The following is a 26,135-nucleotide window of genomic DNA, read 5'->3' on the forward strand; positions in this document are numbered from 1 at the left end:
CACAGAAGTGATGTTGTGTTCTTGACAATGTATCATATCAGGGGATACATGGTATATTTTTTCTCTCAGGATATTCTTGATCAAGGTAATGTGTGTTGGGTATTTCCACTGTAGATTTACTATTATTCCCTTTGTAACTAATAACTATATTGGGAGAGATGCTCTGAGATTACATAAATATTCTGGTTCACCCAATTATTTTATTATTTTATTTTATTTTACTTTATTTTATTTTATTTATATATATTGTTAGTTATGATTCTTTTTTGAAAATAATAAATTTATTTTTTATGGTGTTCAATTTGCCAACCTACAGAATAACACCCAGTGCTCATCCCATCAAGTTCCCCCTCAGTGCCCATCACCCATTCACCCCCACCCCTCACCCTCCCCCACCTTCCACCATGCCTTGTTCGTTTCCTGGAGCTAGGAGTCTCTCATGTTCTGTCTCCATCTCTGATATTTCCCACTTATTTTCTCTCCTTTCCCCTTTATTCTATTTCAGTATTTTTTATATCCCCCAAATGAATGAGACCATATACTGTTTGTCCTTCTCCAATTGACTTATTTCACTCAGCATAATACCCTCCAGTTCCATCCACGTCGAAGCAAATGGTGGGTATTTGTCGCTTTTTTTAAATTTTCTTTAAAAACTGATTTATTTATTTATGATAGAGAGAGGCAGAGACACAGGAGGAGAGAGAATCAGGCTCCATGTGAGGAGCCCTACGTGGGACTCATCCCGGGAATCCAGGGTCGTGCCCTGGGCCAAAGATAGGCACCAAACTGCTGAGCCACCCAGGGATCCCCATATTTGTCATTTCTAATGGCTGACTAATATTCCCTTGTATACATATACCATATCTTCCTTATCCATTCATCTTTTGATGGACACCGAACCTCCTTCCACATTTTGTCTGTGATATCGCCAAGAAATGCAAAACCTTAATCTAATCATCCAAAAGGTCTCATAAACCCAAAGTGAGAGGCATTCTTCAGAACAGCTGACCAGTACTCATCAAATGTTTCAAGGCCATGAAGGACAAAGAAAGACTTAAATAGCTGCCATAGGTTAGCAGAAACAAAGAAAACAGCAACTAAATGCAATTTGGGATCACCGTTTGGATTCGGGGGCAGGAAAAAAAATTATTTGGAAAACTGGTGAAATTTCAATAAGGGCTATAGATTACTCAATATTATAGTACCAGTGCAAATCATACAACCGTATAATAAATTTTATTATAGCTGGCAAATTAATACAATGTCACCATTCTGCTAAATTGTACAGTTATTCACTATCCTAGCTTTTTTATTCCAAATAAATAGAGCATGTATTACTCCTTCTTATGAAACCAGTTGCATAAGCTTATGTTTTCTAGAACCATTACATTTACCTATCCCCCAAATTATCTTTTCTATTATACTATCTCATCAAATTCACATATTTATTGATTGCCACAGTGTGCAGTGTACTCAAGATATAAATTAATATGTCTTATATATGTCTTATATACAATGTATAAGTATAACGTATATATCTTATATATATACTTTATATATATATATATAAAGTATACAACGTATACGTGTAATGTATATATCTTATATTTGTATCTTATAATACGTTTCTCCTGCATAAACAAACCTAGAAAAACAGTTTTTGTAATTTATGTTTTACATGCCTACTATAACCTATTATAATGTAAATTAAAGTTACTGTGAAATCTAATGTGAAATGGTGCAGCCACTCTGGAAAATTGTGTGCAGGTTCCTCAAAGAGTTAAAAATAGACTTGCCTTACCACCCAGCAATTGGACTGTTGGGGATTTACCCCAAAGATGCGGATGCAATTAAACGTCGGGACGCCTGCACCCCGATGTTTATAGCAGCAATGTCCACAATAGCCAAACTGTGAAAAGAACCTTGGAGTCCATTGAAAGAAATGGATAAAGGAGATGTAGTTTATGTACGCAATGGAATATTACCCAGCTATTACAAATAACAAATACCCACCATTTGCTTCCACGTGGATGGAACTGGAGGTTATTATGCTGAGTGAAATGAGTCAATTGGAGAAGCACAAACATTATATGTTCTCATTCATTTGGGGAATATAAATAATAGTGAAAGGGAATAGAAGGGAAGGGAGAAGAAATGGGTAGGAAATATCAGAAAGGGAGACAGAACATAAAGACTCCTAACTCTGGGAAACGAAGTAGGGGTGGTGGAAGGGGAGGAGGGAGGGGGGTGGGGGTGAATGGGTGATGGGCACTGAGGGGGGCACTTGATGGGATGAGCACTGAGTGTCATTCTGTATGTTGTCAAATTGAACGCCAATAAAAATAAATTTATTATTAAAAAAATAAAATAAAATTACTGTGAAATCTATTGATAGAAAAAGAATCACTGTCTTTTGTGCATGGCATAATAGCTGTTTTCATATAAAAAACAGATGTGTCTAAATCAGAGACTGAATAGGTATGCCCATATCATCTGCCTAGATAACTCTCTGGGGAAAACAGCTCCTTGGAGGGGAATCCCAGACCCTGACAGGAAATCTGCTCAGAAACTCCATGTGCACCTGCTCCTGGGCCTTCAAGACAGAAGTGGTGAGGATTGTGCACCCCCTGGTAGTCCTGATCCCCTTAACAGAGAGGTTTGTGTCTGGGCTCACACTGAGTTCGACTCACTGTGTCCTTCGCACAGTAATACACGGCTGTGTCCTCGGATCTCAGGCTGTTCATCTGCAGATACAGTGTGTTCCTGGCGTTGTCTCTGGAGATGGTGAATCGGCCCTTCACAGCGTCTGCATAGTATGTGCTACTTCCACCACTGTTAATGTATGCGACCCACTGCAGCCCCTTCCCTGGAGCCTGGCGGACCCAGTTCATTTCATAGGAACTGAAGGTGAATCCAGAGGCCACACAGGAGAGTCTCAGGGATCCCCCAGGCTTCACCAGGTCTCCCCCAGACTCCACCAGCTGCACCTCACCCTGGACACCTGCAGACACAAGACATCCTGGTTAGGAAACTGTCCCACATCCCCTGTTTCACTCACTCACCTACAATCACAGACTCAGGGTCTCTTTTTCTTCATGAATTACCTTTTAAAATAGCGACAAGGAAAACCCAGCCAACGAAAGACTCCATGTTTAGTCGTCTGTTTTCCACCCTGATCCCTAAACAGGGTCACTTGGGGATCCTGGGGCTGGGACTCCTCTCCCAGCAGCATGTCGGGATGGGCTGGTTTAATCAGTGAAGTGAGGGCCCTATTTGCATGTCCTTTGAATATATAATCAGCTCCAGACCTAGATTTGATTCTTTACAAGTTCTTAACAAGGGTTTCTTTACATCTGTAGGCCACTGTGTGTAAGTCTTCTGACATTATGAAGTTTTCACATTTATGAAAAAATGCCTTTGCATTTTTTTGACTCTTTAAAAATCTCTCATCAATGTTAGTTCTTTTAGTGGACAGTAATTTACCTCTTTCAGAATACTTAATCCTACCTATTACATTCTTAACACCGGTGCCAATGTAATAAGGTTTTATTAATTAACTTTTATGTATTTATTGTTACGGATGCTTGCGTGGCTCAACGGTTGAGGTCTGCCTTCTGTGCTGGGAGTGATCCTAGAGTCCAGAGATCCAGTCCCACATTGGGTTCCCTGCATGGAGCCTGTTTCTCTCTCTTCCTATGTCTTTGCCTCTCTCTGCTTGTGTGTCTTTCATGAATAATTCAATAAAATCTTTAAGATATAAATAATTAGTTGTTCCTGTGTGGAAACCTAGATTTACTTTGTTTGTTGATTTTGTATCCTATCGACGCCCTGAAGTTGTTCATTACCTTAGGGTTTGGTTTTCAAGCTTGGCAGGTTTGACCCTGCAACAGATTGTGTCATATGGATACAAGTAAATTTCTCTCTATCTATTGATTTAAATATCTTTTATTCTTTGTTTCATAAACTTCCTGGTTTGGAATTCCAGTCATTACCACAGTATGGGCTTCCTTCCCTTCTTTCTGGTTATTTTTCTGAACTAATTACTCTGTAGACTTATGAGAGACCTAAGTGAAGATGTATTTCATGGTGCATGTGCCTGAGCTCCCTGAAACACAACACACAATGAACAAACTAGGCAGACCTTCTTCTTCTTACCCAACAAAACGTTGATTTGTAGAGATATAAGGCCAGGATACTGGATTTGGGTCAGTGAATTGGTGAGGAACTGACAAGGCTTGTTTTCACAGCCTTCTGGGCCCTACAGACGTTTCTGGTGCTGAGGATGGTTCACCCCTCCTGGTTCAGGGAAGGGAATTTTCCCATGGGAGATTTATTTCCTTACATCAGGGTGAAAGAAGGGTTCATTCTCTCTGTCCACTGGATGATTCTCGTGTGATTTTATTCACAACAATCCAGGGAACCAGCTGACATATGGGGTGGCACAGTTTATTCTCCTTTAGAATAATATGTTGAATACTGAGGGTGGGAATGACCCCTGTTTGGGTCCTGACTTACAGAAGGGCTTCAGATTTTCACATTTTTAAAAATATTTTATTTATTTATGCATGAAAGACAGAGAGAGAGAGAGAGAGAGAGAGAGGCAGAGACACAGGCAGAGGGAGAAGCAGGCTCCATGCAGGGAGCCTGACATGGGACTTGATACTGGGTCTCCAGGATCAGGCCCTTGGCTGAAGGCGGCGCTAAACTGCTGAGCCACCAGGGCTGCCCAGGTTTTCACTTTTTAATGCAGTGTTGGTTGTGGGTTTTTCATAAAACGTGACTACTTCCATCAGATAGGAGGCAATCTCTTCTGCCTCGACTGTTAAAATGTTTTGAAGATAAAAGCATGTTAGATTTTTTTTCAAGCGGTTTTAGGTATCAAAGGAAAGAATCGTGTACATCCAATCCTTGAGTCTGTTAATACAGGGACCCATTGATGATCTGGGTGTGTTGATGCATCCTTGCATCCCAGGGATGATTCCCTCTAGGTCATCCTGTGCCATCTGTCCATGGGCTGTTGGATTCAAGATGCCAGGATTTTTGCATTTATGTGCATCTGAGATATTGTCCATGAGACCCTTCCTGTGGGGTCCTTCGCATGGGTTCGCTGTCAGACTCATCCTGGCCTCCTTAAATCAATTTGGTCACGTTCCATTCTAAATACGTTTTGGAAGAGATTGAAACATTTTGGCCTTATTTCTTAAAATATTTGAATATTTGTAGATAAAGCTATCTGATTTTGCCCTTTTCATTACATTATTCTTTTTAAATTTTCATTGTCTTTTTTGAGGCAGAATTTTTAAAAAAGATTTTATGTATTCATGAGAGACACACATACACACACACACACACACACATACACACAGAGGCAGAACACAGGCAGAGGGAGAAGCAGGTTCCATGCCAAGAGCCCGATGTGGGACTGGATCCCGAGTCTCCAGGATCAGGCTCTGGGCCATAGGTGGTGCTTAACTCCTGAGCGACCTGGCCTGCCCCAGGCAGGATTTTTAGATAATGGTTTCAGGCTTCCTATTTGTTCTGTTTTGTTCATTTTTTTAATTTCTTCATGAAACAGTTTTATTTTCTTGATAATACTAGTAATTTTGTAATTTGCCTTGGTTATCCATTATTTGCATTGTTAAAATATTAGAATTTTTTTCATGGTCCTTTCTATGTTTTAGTGTCAGTTATTTCTTCTCTTTGAAATCTGATTATATTTATTAAGGCTTAACTCTTTTCCAAGAGTATCTATGAGTTAAATTTCATTTTTCTTTTCCATATACTTATTAAATCTCCCTGAAAATTTTTATTTGTCCATACAAGTAGACAAATAATTTCTGTTCTAATGATTTTAATGTTGATTAAATTAATCAAAATATCAGTTGTTTTCTTACATAATAGAAAAACTCCACATTCATATGGAAAACAAAATCACATGAGAGTGACCATACAAGTTTAAGAAATTAGAACAATAGTCAGACATCACACATCCCTCTATGGAAATGTATTTTAGTCGCACATTAAGCATTTCAGTGTGTGACTGCCTAACGTCAGCAATGTAGATGGTGGACCATATTACAGAGCCCAGAAGTTAACGTGTGCATATACAGTCAGAAAACCTTCAACCATAGTATATGTAAGAATACACAGTGGGGAAAGGGTAGTCTCTATAGAAAATGGTGTTGAACAGCCTCATACAAATAATGACACTTGGTCCTTATCAAACATCACACAGATTCAAGGACACAGAAAATCTCGAAAGTGATTAAGAGTTAAGCAGGGGGATCCCTGGGTGGCGCAGCGGTTTGGCGCCTGCCTTCGGCCCAGGGTGCGATCCTGGAGACCCGGGATCGAATCCCACATAGGGCTGCCGGTGCATGGAGCCTGCTTCTCCCTCTGCCTATGTCTCTGCCTCTCTCTCTCTCTCTCTCTGTGACTACCATAAATAATTAAAAATTTTTAAAAAAAGAGTTAAGCAGAAGTCTCAACCCTAGAACTTAAATATGTAAACTAAGGGGAAAACCATGATCTTTGCTTGGCTGTGATTTATTTATTTTTTAAAGATTTATTTATTTGTGAGAGACACACAGAGAAAGAGGCAGAGACACAGGCAGGAGAGAAGCAGGCTCCATACAGGGAGGCCCACTGGAGACTTGATCCCGGGATCCAGGATCATGCCCTGAGCCAAAGGCAGTCGCTCAACTGCTGAGCCACCCAGGCGTTTCATGATTTATTTGATATAACATTAAAATCACAGTAAAAAAAAAACAAAGACTGATAAGTGAGGCTACCTCATGCACAAAGTGTGCAGGACAAATATTATTGGAGCAAAAAGATGGCCTATGAAATGGGAGACAGTGTGTTCAACTATATATTGAGACGGACTTAGTCTCCAAAATACAGAAAGGAAACTTAACCTCAATAGAAAGTCTGACAAAACGCAATAATAAGAAACACAAATCTCTCTTTAAACAGTTGCTCAAGGGATCCCTGGGTGGCGCAGCGGTTTGGCGCCTGCCTTTGGCCCAGGGCGCGATCCTGGAGACCCGGGATCGAATCCCACATCGGGCTCCCAGTGCATGGAGCCTGCTTCTCCCTCTGCCTGTGTCTCTGCCTCTCTCTCTCTCTGTGTGACTATCATAAATAAATAATAAAAAAAATAAATAAATAAACAGTTGCTCAAGGATGGGTCGCCTGGTTGACTCACATGGTTAAGCATCTAACTCTTGATCTAACTCTTGTTTGTGAGTCACGTCGTGATCTCAGGATCCTGGAATTGAGCCCGAAGTCAGGCTCTGGTCATGGGGAATCCGCTTGAGTATTTTCTTTCTCTCTCTGACTCTTCTTCTTCTCTTTCTCTCTAAATAAATATATAAAATATGATTTTTTAATCTGCACAAGTTCTTCTATATTTATTTCTCTATAGAAAACAAACAGTAGTGGGATCCTCTGCGGACAGCTGATTAAAACTGTGACCTCACTCTGTTCCCAAACACTTGACCTGATTTCCACCTGAGTGGGAGGAAGGTCTAGACCTCAGGTTGTGGGGAGAAACAGTAGCAGGAGACAGATGGACTCAGTGGAGGTGTCTTAACCTAGTCCTGCTCAGCTGCAGGAGAGAACCAGAGCCATAGATGCTGGAGGGGACAGTTCCTATCACAACACACGTCCAACTCTCAGGAACCCCCCGTCAGAGGACAAGAGGTGGTTTGTTTCAGTGTGTGGACATTCCATACCTGAGGACATTGTGCACAGGAGGGGAGCATGCAGCCTGATGCAGAGGAGTTCATCATTTGGGTTTGGGGAAGAGAGAGGGACAGAAAGCCCAACCAAACAATTGTGACCCTGACCTGGCTGTACAAATGCCCCAGGCTGCATGGCCTGTCATCTCCGAGACTGCTGAGCTTCATGGAACAGCATGTCCTTGAGGTTCCCCTGGGATCCTGGGTGTGTATCAATAGTGTGGCTTCTTATCGCAGAATCCCGTCCCATTGATGGATGTTTTCTACTGGCATTATTCTTTAAATCACGCAGGCTTTTGGGGGGGGGGTTCTAGGCTTCTAACAGAAATGAAGACACTATAATTCATCACATGCTATTTTTACAAGAACATTGTGTTTCCTTATTCTGGAGCAAGCACTGAGGAGTGAGATTTCCAGGTCCCCTGGTAGGTTATCCATCTTTAATTTCAGGAGGAACAGAAAAATGATTTTCCAGGGCTTCTGTTTCATTTTTCATTTCTACTTGCAGGGTTGAGGCCCAGGTGTCCTGCATGCTTCCCAGGATGTTCTGGTCAGTGCTTCTTTCATACCTGAGCCCTCGTGATGAGTGTATAGGGCACCTCATTGTGGTTGATGTGAATTACCCTGAAAGTTCCTGGTGGGATGTGTCCTCTCCTGTGCTTACTTCATGTATCTGTACCCTCCTGTATAACATGTCCACACAAAGCTCTGCCTGTTTTATACATGAATTCTGTTGTTTTTTTCCACTGAGTTTTGATGGTGATTATGATATGCAGGTGAAAGTGTTTTGTTGGTTTTGAAATTTGTGCAAGTTTTCTTTTGGTCCATATCTTGTATTTTATTACCTTGATAACTACGTAGGTAGAAAAATGTAGCTGATTTTGGCTAAGAGTATTCTTAATATTTGGTGTTATGCATAATGATTTTTACCTATACCATTCTGATTTCATGATTAATGATTGCTTATGAATAGTTTCTCCATTGACAATATATTGAAACGTCTTGTTTTCTTTTTCCTGGTCTCCTCAGCATTGACCTGCCCCCTAACTGGTCTCTACTATATCAGTGTTATTTTTTTATATGAATATAGAATTTGGCAATTGATTTTCATGTTGCTCTTTTTGTAAGCTGTACGAATTTTTTTCTCATATTCAAACGTGAACTTGTGATTTAATATAAGATGCTCTGTTGTATCTGATCAGTCTGGTTGTTCAACAGGTTCATCTAGTTGATTTTTCACAAAGTGTATTCTTAATATTTCGTATTATGCATATTGATATTTTATCTATAATATTCCTATTTCATGATTAGTGATTGCCTATGAATAGTTTCTCCATTGACAATATATTGAAAAGTCTTGTTTTTTTTCCTGGTCTCCTCAGTGTTGACCTGTTCCGTACTGGGTCTCTAGTAACTCAGTGTTTACATATTATATAAATATAGATTCTGGGAATTGATTTTCATGGTGTTGTTTTCATAAACTATAAAAATTCTGTTCCCATGCTCAAACATGAACTTGTGATTTCATGGCAGATGCTCTGCTGTATCTCATCAGCTGGTTGTTCATCACGTTGAATAGATGTGGTTCTGGTGTGAACATTATCATTTATCTTTCCAGGTGTTGGACTTTCTATACATCTTGCTGCTGTTCAGAGACAGGTTGTGGTACTCATTCTTTTCCCTCCAGACTTCGGCATTGACTCCAGGGCCTTCCCCTGGAGGCTGATGGACCCATGTGACACCCTCACTGACATGCGCAGTGATCACTCAGAGAAGGGGCAGGTGAGTGTAAGGTTCTGCCTATGTTTACCTAGCCCAGATCCAGACTCCTGCAGGGGAACCTGGGACAGATCTCCTGTGGAGAAGGACAACACAGGATGGGGGCAGGACTTGCCTTCCAATAAAAAATAATTTTAAAAAAGATTTTTGGTCCTGCATGGAACGAACCTGGTATGATGGTGCTCAAGTGGCAAAGTGGGGAAATTTCCAGGATCTGTGGTCCCCCTGAGTCCTACAAACAAAAAACGGCATGATGTGACAGATGGTTAAGAAGGACAGGATTCTGGAGATGGGTAAACATTATGTCAGAGTGCAGGCATTGTGATTTGTGTTTCCATAAACTGAAACATGTGTGGTCCTGTGCCTCTATCCTGAGACCAGCAGGCAGAAAGTAAGACACCATGAGACCCTTGCTCGGAGGACCATCCCAGGTCTACACCACAGGAATACCTCATATTGACATTTAGAGACTCATTCATGTGTCTGAGATAAACCAGCTTAGACACAGGCAGGGTAAAGACTGGGTTCAGTTGTAAACTGAGGACAGGACGGCTTGATGGCTCTCCTGTGAGGGCTCCCTGAAGAGTGGGGGTGAAAACATTCAACCCCAGGTCAGAGGTAGGAGGCCATGTTCAGAACAGCTCTCTGATACAACCAGGAAGAGAGTCATAAAACCCCCAAAACAGGCCTCAACAGGGTAGGGTGTGAGAATCTCCAGAGGAAACAAAATCAATAGCAAATGATAATAATCCATTATCAACTGCACTGTGATTTACAGATTCATCCAAACCCATCTAAGGTCCAGGGGCTGCACATTACCAGAGGAACTGTGTGCTCCATCCCATGCTCCATCCTCTCACGTTATGTTCTGAGTGTGTGTGTTTCGGGACAGCTGCTATGTGTATAAATATTAATGAAATCAACAAAGCCAACTACTGCCATGCTTCTGGGCAGTTGGAGCTGCTCCTCTGCCTTGCTGACCATGAGTGGACTAACCTTCTCTGAAACAGCTTCCCCGCCATGTAAGATCATATGTAGACTATGGAATAGGATGGTAGGGCTGTTGGATATTGACATGACCAAGTCATGTTACCTGGTTGTTGCATATCAATGAAGAAAATGTTTGCATTTAAATAAAATGATAAAGAGTAAATAAGTCATGTATGTCCCTTGAGGGATTCCATTGAGGAAATCCTAAAGGGAATCTGATCTCATGTCCAGAGGGAGACTCACAGATGCAGGTGGGTTTGAAATGAGGACACAGGACACCAAATGTTCACCAGTGACAAGGAGCACACGTCACAGCCATCAGTACAACACAACCCTGTAAGCTGATGGTGAGACACATATCCCACAGGTTTATCAATTCCTCATCTTCTGGAAGTGTTATAAAAGAACATCCTTAAACTGAAGTTCCAAAGTGTCTGGGTATCTCTGACTCTCTTGTATCATTATTCTCCTTCTGTGTGTCCACTGTGAGTTTTTAACAGATACCTATGGTTTGCAAGAAGTGAGTCCTAGTTCCAGGTGAGAAATGCACCCTTCACTGGATGAGGGAGGCTAACAGATACTTTTCAAAACAAATACAGCAGGGCAATGCCACAGCATCAATGTGTGCCTTATATCTCTCTGTGTGCCATAATAATCTTAAGATTGTATGTTCCTACTCTGTGAAAGATGTTCAAGGTGTTTTGATAAGGATTTCTTTGATTATGTAGAAGGTTCTGGACAGCATAGAGATTTTCACAGTACTTATTTTTGGTGTTGTTTTAAATATTTATTTTTTTATTCAGGAGAGTCACACAGATGGAGGTAGAGACATAGGCAGGGGGAGAAGCAGGATCCTTTCCAAAAGCCTGATTCAGGACACCATTCCAGGAACCCAGGATCAGCCAAGCCAATTGCAGGCACTCAAACTCTGAGCAACACAGGTGCCCTGACACTATTCATTGTTCTAATCCATAAGCATGGAAGGTTTTCCATCTCTTTGTGTCTTCTTCAATTCCTTTCCTAGATAGCCAAACAGGTAGAAACGTTTTGGCCAAAAAAAATCCTACAGCTGTTGGGCAAAACAATATTTGCAGACAAGCTCTATTATAAAGTCTTTATCATCAAGATAGCCTGGTACTGGCAAAAACAACACATAGATCAATGGAACAGAGCACAATATGCAGCAATGGACCCTCAAGTCTACGGGCAACTCCTCCTCAATAAGCAAGAAAAAATATCAAATGAAAAAAAGTCTCATCAATAAATGGATCTGAAAAAAATTGTACAGCCACCTGCATAAGAATGAATGTGGACCATTCAGCTACACCAAACACATAAACTCAAAATGGATGAAGTACCAAAATCCGAGACACTAATCCATCAAACTCCTAGAGGAGAATTCAGGTCGCAACTTTTTTTTTCTTTTTTTTGTTAGCAACTTTTTGACCTCAGCTGCAGTGACTGCTATCAAGGCACCTCTCAAAAGGCATAGGAAACAACAGGGAAACATAGGGAAAATAAACTATTAGGACTTCTTCAAGGTAGAATCTGTACAACAATGCAACAGGTGACAAAATAAAAGGCAACCTACAGAATAGGACAAGATATTTCCTTAGCAAAGTCAGCACCCAACAAAACAAACAATTCAGTCAAGAAATGGAGAGAATGCACAAAAGACATTTCTCCAAAGAAGACCTACAAATGGCCAACAGGCAGATGAGAAAAGTGAACCACATGACTTGTCATCAGGGAAATACAAATGAAAATCACATTAAGATCCCACTTATACAACTCAGAATGGATAAAGTAACAAGGCCAGAAAAAATAAATATAAGCGAGGATATCCAGAAAGTGGAACTTTCTCTTTCACTTTTTGTGGGAATGCAGGCTTGTTCAGCCACTCCAGAAAACAGAATGGAATGTCCTGAAAAAGTGAGAATAAAGCCACACTATGTTTCAGTCACTACACTACAGGGTATTTACCCAAAATACACAAATGTAATGAAATATAGAGACCCCTTCACCCCAATGTTCACTGCAGCAATGTCTACAATAGTCAAATGTGGGAGAAATCATGAAGCCCTTCTACAGAAGTGTCAATAAAGAAACTGCGGAACGAGCTTCAATGTCCATGAACAGATGAATAGATAAAGGACATATGGTCTATATATACACTGGGACATTACTCAGGCATTAGAAAAGATGAATACCCACCATTTGCTTCAATGTGGATGAATGTGGAGTGTATTATGCTGACTGAAGTAAGTGATTCAAAGAAAGACAAACATTGTATGGTTTCACTCATACAAAGAATATAAGAAATAGTGGAAGGGAATAAACGGGAAAGGGGATAGAATGAGTGGGAATTATCAGAGACAGTGACAGTACATGAGAAACTCCTAACTATGGGGAAAATAAAAAGAAAACAAGGAGAGTGAAGTGGAGATGGTCTGGGAGTTGGGGTCCCTGGATGACAGGAGCTAAGGGGGGCAATTTAAAGAATGAGTACTGGCTGTTATAATATATGTTTGCTAATTGAACTCTAATAAAAGTATACCCAAAATGTGGTTTACATATACAATGGGATATTACACAGCTGTCAGAAATGATGAATAACATGAAATAACATTTCCTTCAACATGGGTGGAACTGGAGGTATTATGTTGAGAGAAATTAATCACAGAAAGGCAATGATATGGTTTCATTCATATGTGGAATATAGGAAATATTGAAAGAGACCATAATGGAAGGAGTGAAACTTAGTTGGGTAATACTACAGAAGAAGAAAAATCATGAGAGACACTTAACTCTGGGGAAAAACACTAAGGGCTGCTGGAAGGGAGGGGGTGGGGATGGGGGAACTTGGTGATTGGAGTTAAGGAGAGCACTTGATGTGATGAGCACTGAGGTTGTAGTAAATTTTGGTAAATTCAATTTAAACAAAGAAAAAAAATGACTTTAGCCTGTCCCAACTCCAGGAACATCGTACATGGACTGGATGGATCAAACAACAGACACTCATTCTCACAGATCTGGAATCTGGAACGTCTGAGGTCCAGGTGCATACCGATGTGGTGTCTGGAGAGCACCCACGTCCTAGCCCGTCCTTTCACCATCACCTCACATGCAGCCAGGTTGCAGGGAGCTTTCCCAGTCCTGGTGTATTAGGGCCCCGATCGAATCATGAGGCTACACCTCCTGACCATAGTGCTTCCCTGGGGCACCTCTGCCTCCCCAAATCCCATGGAGCAAGATCCTGTCCCCAACACTGACCCACAACACACACCTAAGCTAGTGACCTCCCTGGCATCATCCAGGCATTTATGATGTGATGAGAGGCCTGCCTGGCTCTCATCGGATATAAAGGTGAAGGTATTTAATTAAAGCTTACACTCTCGTGATTGTGTGTGTGTGGGTGACCTCAGAGTCCACCTCCCTACCATGTCATGCTGGGAATTTTTCTCACTCCCAGGCCGTTATTAACATTTTTGTAGAATGTCTCTTTTCACTTGTGTTGAATGGAGATTACTGAATACCGTGATGTGCAAGACAACAGTTATCATGGAGTCCTGTGATCCAAAGAGAGTGCCAAAACGACTCATGAAAATGTTCAGATGACATGAATGGAGTTATTTGTAATTGATTAATACTTCAGGTCAGGAAAAGTTAAGTACAAGTAAGTGCAAGTGCTATAGTGGAATTATAAGTCTCTAAGAAAGAGACTAAATAGGTAAACACACAATCAAGTGTTCAGAGAGACTCCTTGGGGGAAACTGCTCCATGGAAAGGAAGCCCAGACCCCGAGAGGAAACCTGCCAAGAATGTCCATCTGCACCTGCTCCTAGGCCTTCAAGACAAAAGTGGTGAGGAGTGCACACCCCCTGGTGGTACTGATCCCCTTCTACAGGGAAGTTTGTGTCTGGGCACACACTGAGGTCCCCTCACTGTGTACCTTGCACAGTAATATACAGCCGTGTCCTCGGCTCTCAGGCTGTTCATCCGTAGATACAGCGTGTTCTTGGCGTTGTCTCTGGAGATGGTGAATCGGCCCTTCACAGCGTCTGCGTAGCTTGGGCTACTTCCACTACCACTAATTTCTGCAACCCACTGTAGCCCCTTCCCTGGAGCCTGGCGGAACCAGCTCATGTAGAAGCTACTGAAGGTGAATCCAGAGGCCACACAGGAGAGTCTCAGGGACCCCTCAGGCTTCACAAGGTCTCCCCCAGACTCCACCAGCTGCACCTCACCCTGGACACCTGCAGACATAAGACATGTTGGTCAGGAAATGGTCCCACATCCCGTGTTTCTTTCACTCTCCTGCACTCACATACTCAAGGTCCCTTGTTCTCCATGAATTACCTTTTAAAATAGTGACAAGGAAAACCCAGCTGAGCACAGACTCCATGGTGTTTTGTCTGTGTTGTGCCCTGAGCGTTGAATGGTGTCACCTGGGGATCCTGGGGCTGGGGTTCCTCTGCAGATTTAGGTTCAGGGATGGGCTAGTTTAATCAGTTTAGGGAGCGCCCGATTTGCATGTCCTCTGAATATATAGTCAGCTCTAGTCTTAGATTCAATTCTTTACAAGTTATATGCAAGCATTACTTCACAACCGTACATCACTTTCTTTTGGTGGCACAGTGGATTTATGATGTTCTAAACCATCAACGTATTTATCTTTACATTTCTGTGCCTTTTTGAAAGTCTCTCATTAATATAGTTCATTTTTAAAGAGCATTTCGCTCCTTAATGAAGTGTAATCATAAATATTTATTTTTGGTTCCAGTGTAAAGGGGAATGTTTTGTTTATTTTACACAGAAAATTGGTTGTTAGTGTGTAGAAATTAACTTTATGGTCTATTTTGATTTGATATCCTGAATTTTCCCTGAGTTCCTTACTTACTTTTAAGTGTTTTTTTTTTTTGGAATGATTTTGCTCATTGATTATGCATATGTAAAGAAATTATTTTATTTCTGTTGAATGATTTTAAATCTCTTATTTTATTATTGCCTAATTCTACAGTAATCTTCGACTTAGGGGCATTGTTGTTTTCCTTCTTTTCTGTCAGACACTTTCTTCTAATATTTTGTTTGATATATGGCAAATCTACGAGAGTGAATTAATTTTGTTTGACATGAAGATGAGCTCCCTAATATATGGTGTGATGTGGGATCTCAGGACAGGACAGGAAGTCTGTTCACAAATTCTGCCCAATTCTCATTGGAGATACTGGTGGCTGTTGAGCTTGATATGTTCATTTTACATATGAATTCGAGCCTTTAATCTGATAAGACATTACCAAATATCTTTTCCCATTCTGTAGGTTCCCTTTTAATTACACTGAGTGATTCCTTTGTTGTGAAAATTCTCTTTCCTTGATGAAGTCGCCATACTTCATTTTCCTTTTCTTTCTCTTGCCTCTGGAGACACGTCTAGGAGTGGTTATAGCTGAGGTAGAAAAGGAGCTACCTGTGTTTTCCTGAGGATTCTGATGGTTTCCCAACTCATTTAGATCCTTCATCAACTCTGAGTCCATTGTGAATGATGTAAAAAAAGTGCCCCATTTCATACTTCTGCATGTGGGTCTCCAATATTCCCAATGCCATTTGTTGAAGAGACTTTCTTTTTTTCCATTTGATATGCTTTCCCGCTTTGTCAGGATTTATGACCAGAGACTTCAGGTTCTATTTCTGGGATCTCAAACTTTTCTATTTATCTATACATCTGTATTTGTGCCAGTGCCATAGGGTCTTGATTATCACAACGTTGTAATTTACTTCAACAACCGGAATCAGGATGTCTACAGCCTTGCTTTAATTTTTCAGTGTTGCTTTGGCTATTTGAGCTCTTTGTGGTTCCCTTAAATTTTTCTGATTGTTTTCTCTAGCTCTTTGAAAAATTCTGGTAATATTTTAATATGGATGGCTTTGAATGTGTTATTTGCTCTTGGTAGCATAGGTATTTTATCAATATTCATTCTTCTAATCCATGAGAATAAATATGTTCTATCTACTTGTATATTCCTTACTGTAGTTCATAAGTTTTCTTGAATGTTTAGACCATACATCCATTGCTCTTGGTTAGGAATTTTCCTCATTACCTGATGATTTCTGGTGCAATTATAAATTGCATCCAGCCCTTGATTTTCTTTTTTCTGCAGAGCAGATTACTTTTATAGAAATCATAGGTTTCGTTTTCTTTTTTTTCTATAGTTTGACTGACCCTTCTGGGAGCCTACTCAGATTCTTTTGTTCCTTGCTGTTGAGTTTAATAAGTTCTTTATAGATCTTGGATACTAGCCCTTAATCTGTTAGATCATTGGCAAATATCTGCTGTCATTCTGTAGGTTGTCTTTTCCTTTTGTTGACTGTTTCTTTTGATGTGCAGAAGCATTTTATCTTGATGGAGTCCCAATAATTCAATTTTGCTTTTGTTTCTCTTGCTTTCATAGATGCATATTGCAAGAAGTTGCTGCAGCCAAGTTAGGAAAATGTGTGAAAAATAAATATATACTATTTTTTAATTTATAAAATAACTTTAATTAATTAATTGATTGATTAATGTATATTTTTTGTTGGAGTTTGATTTGCCATCAATCTGAATCAATATCCTGCCTCATGTGATAGGACGTAGGATCCAGCAGCATGGGGATTGAATCTGTGTAGGAGGAACAGTAAGCCTTTTTGTGGGACCTGATGTGCATGTTCTAGAGATATGTACACGATGTTTACATCCTGTTAACAATCGTCCATGGATATTTTGATGTGCACAGACAGATTTGAGACACAGGTGTCCACATGTCTACCCATCGATCTTCACCAGCCCATGATTGAGGACGGGGCTTGTGCAGTTGGAATGGGAGGAAACATGGGGAGCAGCAGCCTGGCAATATGTTTTACCCTAATCTTCATTCTGCTAATGCACTGGATATGCTTCCATTTCTATCAGGTCCTGGAGAAGACCTGTATTGCTCTGTCGTTCCCTTTGTGGATGGGCTTCGATGTGTCCCAAAGCTTTACAAGGAAACAAGGGGTTTGAGAGACATACTGGATGGTATGATTGTGATTTAATGTTCATTGTTTGAAATTTTGCTTAAATTCTTTAATTTCTTCATTGTCTCATTCCTTCTTCAATAAGATGTCCTTTTATGTGCATTTATTTAATTGTTATGTATTTTTTATTGAAGGTTGATTTCCAACATATAGCATAGCACCCCAGGCTCATCTGATCAAGTGTTCCCCTCAGTGCCCGTCACCCAGTCACCCCATGCCCCTATCCACTTCTCCTCCCACTACCTCTTGTTCATTTCCCAGATGTAGAAGTCTCTCATGTTTTGTCACCCTCTCTAATTTTTTCCACTTATTTTCCCTCATTTCTTCTATAATTCTTACACCATTTTTTTATATTACCTGAAAGAATGAAACCATATAATGGTTGTCCTCCAATTGACCTACTTCACTCAGCATAATACCCTCCAGTTCCACTCATGTTGAAGCAATTGGTGGGTATTCTTCCGCTCTGGTGACTGAGGAATATTCCATTGTAAATATAGAATACATGTTCTTCATCCATTCATCTTTTGATGGACACCAGGGCTCCTTCCACAGTTTGGCTATTGTGGACATTGCTGCTATAAGCATGGGGGTGCAGGTCTCCCAGTGTTTCACTGCATCTGTATCTTTGAGGTAAATCCCCAGCAGTGCAATTGCTGGGTTGTAGGACTGTTCTATTATTAACTCTTTGAGGAACCATCACACAGTTTTCCAAAGTGACTGTACCAGCTCACATTCCCACCAACAATGCAAAGGGTTCCCTTTCTCCACATCCAGTTCAACATTTGTTGTTTCATGTCTTCTTAATTTTCCCCATTTTCACTAGTGTGAGTTTGTATTACATCATCGTTTAGGGGCCTTCCATATTTTCACTGGGTTTGACTTCTTGTTTCATAGCATATTGGTCTGAAAATATGCATGGAGTGAATTCAACCATTCTGTACCACTTGACACATGAGTTGTGACCATGTATATGATCAATTCTGGAGTATTTTCCACGTGCAATAAAGAAGAACGTGTATTCTGCTTTGGGAAAAATGCTCTGATATATTTGTGAAGTACGTCTAATCCAGAATGTCTTTCAAACCCCTTGTTTCCTTGTTGAGCTTCTGCTTAGATGATTCTCACTGATGTCAGGGGACATGAAGTCTCTGCCGTAAAGGTAATAGTAGCTATGAGTTTCATTAAATTTAGGGTTAATGGGTTTGTGCACTTGTCTTCTCTGAAGGTAGCAGTGTGAATATTTATAAAAAGGTAGATCTTCTGTTGGATAAGCCATTTTTATGGTATAGTATCCTTCTTCATCCTTTATTATAGTCTTTGTTTTATTTTTTTTAATTTTTATTTATTTATGATAGTCACAGAGAGAGAGAGAGAGAGAGGCAGAGACACAGGCAGAGGGAGAAGCAGGCTCCATGCACCGCGAGCCCGATGTGGGATTCGATCCCGGGTCTCCAGGATCACGCCCTGGGCCAAAGGCAGGCGCCAAACCGCTGGGCCACCCAGGGATCCCTAGTCTTTGTTTTAAATTCTAGTTCAGCTGATATATGTGTTGCCATTCCTCCTTCCTCTTGTCCATTGACATGAATAGTGGCTGTTTACTCCCTCACTTTCAATCTGAATGTTTTTATTGAAAAGGAGAGTCTGCTGGAACTCCTGGATGGCTCAGCTGTTCAGCACCTGCCTTTGACCCAGGGAATGATCCTGGAGACACGGGATCAAGTCCCACATCAAACTACCTGCAAGGAGCCTGCTCCTCTCTCTGCCTATGTCTTTGCCCCTGTCTCTCTGTGTCTCTCATGAATACATAGATTACATCTTTCAAAAAAATAAACAAAGTCTCTGCTATGATTTTCTCAAATATACATTCTGTCCTTCTCTCTCTTCCTTCCCTTCATGGGCCCCAAATATTTTAATTTAGTTTGAACTTATGGCACTAGTGATTTTTCAAGCCTTTCATGGTGCATTATTTGTGTGTCTCTACTTTCTTCACCTTCTTTCTTTTCTATCACCTTGTCTTCTATGCCACCTATGCTTCCGTCGACCTCATTTACCATGGCTGTTAGAGCATCTAGTTTAGACTATATCTCACTTTGATCAGTTTTAATTTACAACTGAATTGGTTCATTTCTACACTAAGTTATAATGTAGTGTGTTTTAGCTTTCCTGAAATGCAAATAGTAACCTTAATATTAATATCCTGATTTTGCGCTCTGACTTTTTTACTTTATCCATCTCAATTAGATATATGGCAGAGAGAATTACCTCTGGTTCTTTCCTTTGTTGTGAATAGCATATGCCCCAGGAATTGTATTACTGAGTATTTGCCCCAAACATACAGATGCAGTGATGTAAAGGGCAACTGAACCCCAGTGTTCATAGCAGCAAAGTACACAGTAGCCAAACCGTGGAGGGAGGCATGACATCCACAACAGAAGAATGGATAAATAGCATGTGGAATATATACAATGGGATATTACTCTGCCATCAGAACTATTAAATACCTACCATTTACAGTGACATTGATGGAACTGGAGGGTATTTCACTGGGTAAAATAAGTCAATCAGAAAACAAATATCATGTCATTTCTGTCTAATGTGGAATATACGTAACACTTCAAAATAACATTGGCTAAATTTGGGAAGACTGAGAATCATTAGAGAGGGATACAGAACACGAGAAAGCATTAACTATAGGAAACAGAATGAGGCATAATGCTTGGGTGGTTAGTGGGTGTATTGGGTCATTGTGTGATGCACATTAAAGAGGGTACATGATGTGATCAATACTGGGTGTTATAAGCAGCAGATGATTATTGAAAATAATATAAAGTATGTAGTATAAGCTGGCTAATTCAATGTAACAAAAAACAAAACTATTTTATTTAACAATATTGTTGTATCAAAGAAGATGTGGTATGTCTATTCAATGGAATATTACTCAGAGGGAGGGGTAAGATGGCGGAAGAGTAGGGTCCCCAAATCACCTGTCCCCACCAAATTACCTAGATAATCTTCAAATCATCCTGAAAATCTACAAATTCGCCCTGAGATTTAAAGAGAGACCAGCTGGAATGCTACAGTGAGAAGAGTTCACACTTCTATCAAGGTAGGAAGATAGGGAAAAAGAAATAAAGAAACAAAAGGCATCCAAGGGGGAGGGGCCCCGCAAGGAGCCTGGCTAAGGCCGGGGCGAGTGCCCCCAGGTCAGGAAAGCTCCATCCAGAGAAGCAGGAGCTTCACCAATCGTCCTGGGCAGAAAGGTGCCTGCAGGGAGTTAGAGCCGGACACCAGGAGGGCAGGGATGCCCTCAGGATCCCTGGGACACTAAAAAAAGCAACTGTGAACCAGGGAGAGTCGGCCATACCCCGCGGCTGACCTCCCTAAAAGACTGCAGCGCACACGGCTGGACTCGGAGCAGCTCGGAGGGGCTCAGGCAAGGGCTCTGCGCAGAAGGGGCTACGCGGCTGGGAACAGCTCGGAGGCGGCTCCTGCAGAGGAAGAGGCTGCCTGAGGAGGGGGCTGTGTGGCTCCTGGAGCAGCTCGGAGGGCCTGGGGTGGCAGCACTGTGGAGGCAGCTGTGCGGCCCAGAGTGTGAATCCAACAATGCAAGCCCCGGAGCACAGGGCACCGGGACACAGCACAGGATCCAGACTCCCCCCGGGACAGGCAGAGGCCAGGAGGGCCCAGGACAGCAAGGACGCTCCTGCCCTAAGCTGAGCAGATCAGCGGCCCTGCCCCGAGCCTCCAGGCCCTGCAGATGGAGAGCTCCGTAGTTATTGCGGGGGTTGAAGCCAGGGCTCCAGAGCGACCGTCGCCACTGGGTTTGTTCCTACTGGAGCCTCACGGGGTAAACAACCCCCAATGAACCCTGCACCAGGCAGGGGCCAGAGCAGCTCCCCCAGGTGCTAACACCTGAAAATCAGCACAACAGGCCCCTCCCCCAGAAGACCAGCTGGACGGACATGTTACAGGGGAAGTCAAGGGTCTTAAAGTATACAGAATCAGAAGATACTCCCCTGTGTTTTTTTTTTCTTTTTGATTTCTCTTTGCATACACCACCTTTTTTCCCCTTTCTTTCTTTTTCTTTCTCTTTTTCTTCTCTTTTTTCTTTTCTTCTTCCTTGTTTCTTTTTCTCTTTTCTTTTCTTCTTTCTCTCCTTTTTTTTTCTCCTTTTCCCAGTACAACTTGGTTTTGGCCACTCAGCACTGAGCAAAATGACTAGAAGGAAACCTCACCTCAAAAGAAAGAATCAGAAACAGTTCTCTCTCCCACAGAGTTACAAAATCTGGATTAAAATTCAATGTCAGAAAGCCAATTCAGAAGCACTATTAAACAGCTACTGGTGGCTCTAGAAAAATGCATAAAGGACTCATGAGACTTAATGACTGCAGAATTTAGATCTAATCAAGCAGAAATTAAGAATCGATTGAATGAGATGCAATCCAAACTAGAAATACTAAGGACAAGGTTTAAATAGGTGGGAGAATGAGCGAGTGACATAGAAGACAAGTTGATGGTAAAGAGGGAAACTGAGGAAAAAAGAGACAAACAATTAAAAGACCATGAGGATAGATTAAGGAAAATAAACGACAGCCTGCGGAGCAAAAACCTATGTTTCATTGGGGTTCCCAAGGGCACCGAAAGGGACAGAGGGCCAGATTATGTATTTGAACAAATCATAGCTGAAAACTTTCCTAATCTGGGAAGGGAAACAGGCATTCAGATCCAGGAAATAGATCCGCCCCTAAAATCAATAAAAAGCTTTCAACACCTCGACATCTAACAGTTAAGCTTGCAAATTCCAAAGATAAAGAGAAGATCCTTAAAGCAGCAAGACACAAGAAATCCCTGACTTTTATGGGGAGGAATATTAGGATAACAGCAGACCTCTCCACAGAGACCTGGCAGGCCAGAAAGGGCTGGCAGGATATATTCAGAGTCCTAGATGAGAAGAACATGTAACCAAGAATACTTTATCCAGGAAAGCTCTCATTCAAAATGGAAGGAGAGATAAAGAGCTTCCAAGACAGGCAGGAACTGAAAGAATATGTGACCTCCAAATCAGCTCTGCAAGAAATTTTAAGGGGGAATCTTAAAATTCCCCTTTAAGAAGAAGTTCAGTGGAACAAGCCACAAAAACAAGGACTGAATAGATATCATGATGACACTAAACTCATATCTGTCAATAGTAACTCTGAACATCAACAGGCTTAATGACTCCATGAAAAGGCACGGGGTTTCAGACTGGATAAAAAAGCAGGACCCATTTAGTTGCTGTCTACAAGAGACTCATTTTAGACAGAAGGACACCTGAAACCTGAAAATAAAAGGTTGGAGAGCCATTTACCATTAAATGGTCCTCAAAAGAAAACAGGGGTAGCCATCCATATATCAGATAAACTAAAATTTACCCCGACGACTGTAGTGAGAGATGAAGAGGGACACTATCTCATACTTAAAGGATCTATCCAACAAGAGGACTTAACAATCCTCAATATATATGCTCTGAATGTGGGAGCTGCCAAATATATCAATCATCAATCAAAGTTAAGGCAAACTTCGATAATAATACACTTATACTTGGTGACTTCAATCTAGCGCTTTCTACACTCGATAGGTCTTCTAAACTAAACATCTCCAAAGAAACGAGAGCTTTAATGATACACTGGACCAGATGGATTTCACAGATATCTACAGAACTTCACATCCAAACTCAACTGAATACACATTCTTCTCAAGTCCACATGGAACTTTCTCCAGAATAGACCACATACTGGGTCACAAATCAGGTCTGAACCAATACCAAAAGATTGGGATTGTCCCCTGCATATTCTCAGACCATAATGCCTTGAAATAAAACTAAATCAGAACAAGAAGTTTGGAAGGACTTCAAATACGTGGAGGTTAAGGACAATCATGCTAAAAGATGAAAGGGTCAACCAGGAAATTAAGGAAGAATTTAAAAGTTTCATGGAAACTAATGAGAATGAAGATACAACCGTTCAAAATATTTGGGATGCAGCAAAACTCTCCTAAAGGGGAAAAACATCACAATACAAGCATCCATCCAAAAACTGGAAAGAACTCAAATACAAAAGCTAACCTTACACCTAAAGGAGCTAGAGAAAAAACAGCAAATAGATCTTACACGCAGTAAAAGAAGAGAGTTACTAAAGACTCGAGCAGAACTCAACAAAATTGAGACCAGAAGATCTGTGGAACAGATAAAAAAAAATCAGATGGTTCTTTGAAAGAATTAATAAGATAGATAAACCATTAGCCAGCCTTATTAAAAAGAAGAGACAGAAGACTCAAATTAATAAAATCATGAATGAGAGAGGAGAGATCACTACCAACACCAAGGAAATACAAACAATTTTAAAAACATTATGAACAGGAGGGAGGAGCAAGATGGCGGAAGAGTAGGATCTCCAAATCACCTGTCTCCACCAAACTACCTAGAAAACCTTCAAATTATCCTGAAAATCTATGAATTCGGCCTGAGATTTAAAGAGAGACCAGCTGGAATGCTACAGTGAGAAGAGTTCGCTCTTCTATCAAGGTAGGAAGACGGGGAAAAAGAAGTAAAGAAACAAAGGCCTCCAAGGGGGAGGGGCCCCGCGAGGAGCCGGGCTGAGGCCGGGGCGAGTGTCCCCAGGACAGGAGAGCCCCGTCCCGGAGGAGCAGGAGCTGCACCGACCTTCCCGGGGGAAAGGGGCTCCCAGGGAGTTGGAGCAGGATCCAGGAGGGCGAGGATGCCCTCGGGCTCCCTGGGACAGTAACAGAGCAACTGCGCCCCGGGAGAGTGCGCCGAGCTCCCTAAGGGCTGCAGCGCGCACGGCGGGACCCGGCGGGACCCGGAGCAGCTCGGGGGGCTCGGGCGGCGGCTCCGTGGAGGGGGCTGCTCGGCCCCGGGAGCAGCTCGGAGGGGCTCGGGCAGAGGAAGAGGCTCCGTGCAGAGGGGGCTGCGCGGTTCCAGGAGCAGCTCGGAGGGGCTCGGGCGGCAGCTCCGCGGAGGGGGCTGCACGGCCCGGGAGCGCGAATCCAACAGCGCAGGCTCCGGAGCACAGGGCGCCGGGACACAGCCCAGGATCCGGCCTCCCCCGGGACAGGCAGAGGCCGGGAGGGCCCAGGACAGCAAGGACGCTCCTGCCCCAGCTGAGCAGAGCAGCGGCCCCGCCCCGGAGCCTCCAGGCCCTGCAGACGGAGTTCCTACCGGAGCTGAATCCAGGTTTCCAGAGCTGGCCCCGCCACTGGGGCTGTTCCTCCTGCGGCCTCAAGGGGTAAACAACCCCACTGAGCCCTGCACCAGGCAGGGGCACAGCAGCTCCCCCAACTGCTAACACCTGAAAATCAGCACAACAGGCCCCTCCCCCAGAACACCAGCTAGACTGACTGACAACTTCCAGGAGAAGCCAAGGGACTTAAAGAACACAGAATCAGAAGATACTCCCCTGTGGTTCTTTTTTTTTTTTTTTTTGCTTTTTGATTTGTTTCCTTCCCCCACCCCCTTTTTTTCTCCTTTCTTTTTCTTTCTCTTTTTCTTCCTTTTCTTTTCCGTTTTTTTTTTTCGTTTTCTTCCCTTTTTTTTTCTCTTTCTCTTTTCTTTCCTTCTTTCTCTCCTCTCTTTTTCTCTTTTTCCAATACAATTTGCTTTTGGCCACTCTGCACTGAGCAAAATGACTAGAAGGAAAACCTCACCTCAAAAGAAAGAATCAGAAACAGTCCTCTCTCCTACAGAGTTACAAAATCTGGATTACAATTCAATGTCAGAAAACCAATTCAGAAGCACTATTATACAGCTACTGGTGGCTCTAGAAAAAAGTATAAAGGACTCAAGAGACTTCATGACTGCAGAATTTAGAGCTAATCAGGCAGAAATTAAAAATCAATTGAATGAGATGCAATCCAAAGTAGAAGTCCTAACGACGAGGGTTAACGAGGTGGAAGAACGAGTGAGTGACATAGAAGACAAGTTGATAGCAAAGAGGAAACTGAGGAAAAAAGAGACAAACAATTAAAAGACCATGAAGATAGATTAAGGGAAATAAACGACAGCCTGAGAAAGAAAAACCTACGTTTAATTGGGGTTCCGGAGGGCGCCGAAAGGGACAGAGGGCCAGAATATGTATTTGAACAAATTCTAGCTGAAAACTTTCCTAATCTGGGAAGGGAAACAGGCATTCAGATCCAGGAAATAGAGAGATCCCCCCCTAAAATCAATAAAAACCGTTCAACACCTCGACACTTAATTGTGAAGCTTGCAAATTCCAAAGATAAGGAGAAGATCCTTAAAGCAACAAGAGACAAGAAATCCCTGACTTTTATGGGGAGAAGTATTAGGGTAACAGCAGACCTCTCCACAGAGACCTGGCAGGCCAGAAAGGGCTGGCAGGATATATTCAGGGTCCTAAATGAGAAGAATATGCAACCAAGAATACTTTATCCAGCAAGGCTCTCATTCAAAATGGAAGGAGAGATAAAGAGCTTCCAAGACAGGCAGCAACTAAAAGAATATGTGACCTCCAAACCAGCTCTGCAAGAAATTTTAAGGGGGAATCTTAAAATTCC

The 26,135-nt window shown here is 41.9% G+C and overlaps 1 pseudogene and 2 gene segments (V, D, J or C); all 3 read right to left on the reverse strand.

Moving 5' to 3' along the window:
- Positions 1–2,645: 2,645 nt before the first annotated feature.
- LOC119869037 lies at positions 2,646–3,229 on the reverse strand. The segment is given in 2 exon segments: positions 2,646–3,001; positions 3,105–3,229. Coding segments are annotated over 2 exon segments (402 nt in total).
- An 11,131-nt stretch (positions 3,230–14,360) lies between these two features.
- On the reverse strand, positions 14,361–14,989 carry LOC119876573. The segment is given in 2 exon segments: positions 14,361–14,767; positions 14,871–14,989. Coding segments are annotated over 2 exon segments (453 nt in total).
- Positions 14,990–17,101: 2,112 nt separating this feature from the next.
- LOC119876574 overlaps positions 17,102–26,135 on the reverse strand; it is a 38,239-nt pseudogene continuing 29,205 nt past the window's right edge.

Source organism: Canis lupus, chromosome 8 (genome assembly GCF_011100685.1).
Source record: "Canis lupus familiaris isolate Mischka breed German Shepherd chromosome 8, alternate assembly UU_Cfam_GSD_1.0, whole genome shotgun sequence".
Classification (NCBI taxonomy): Eukaryota; Metazoa; Chordata; class Mammalia; order Carnivora; family Canidae; genus Canis; species Canis lupus.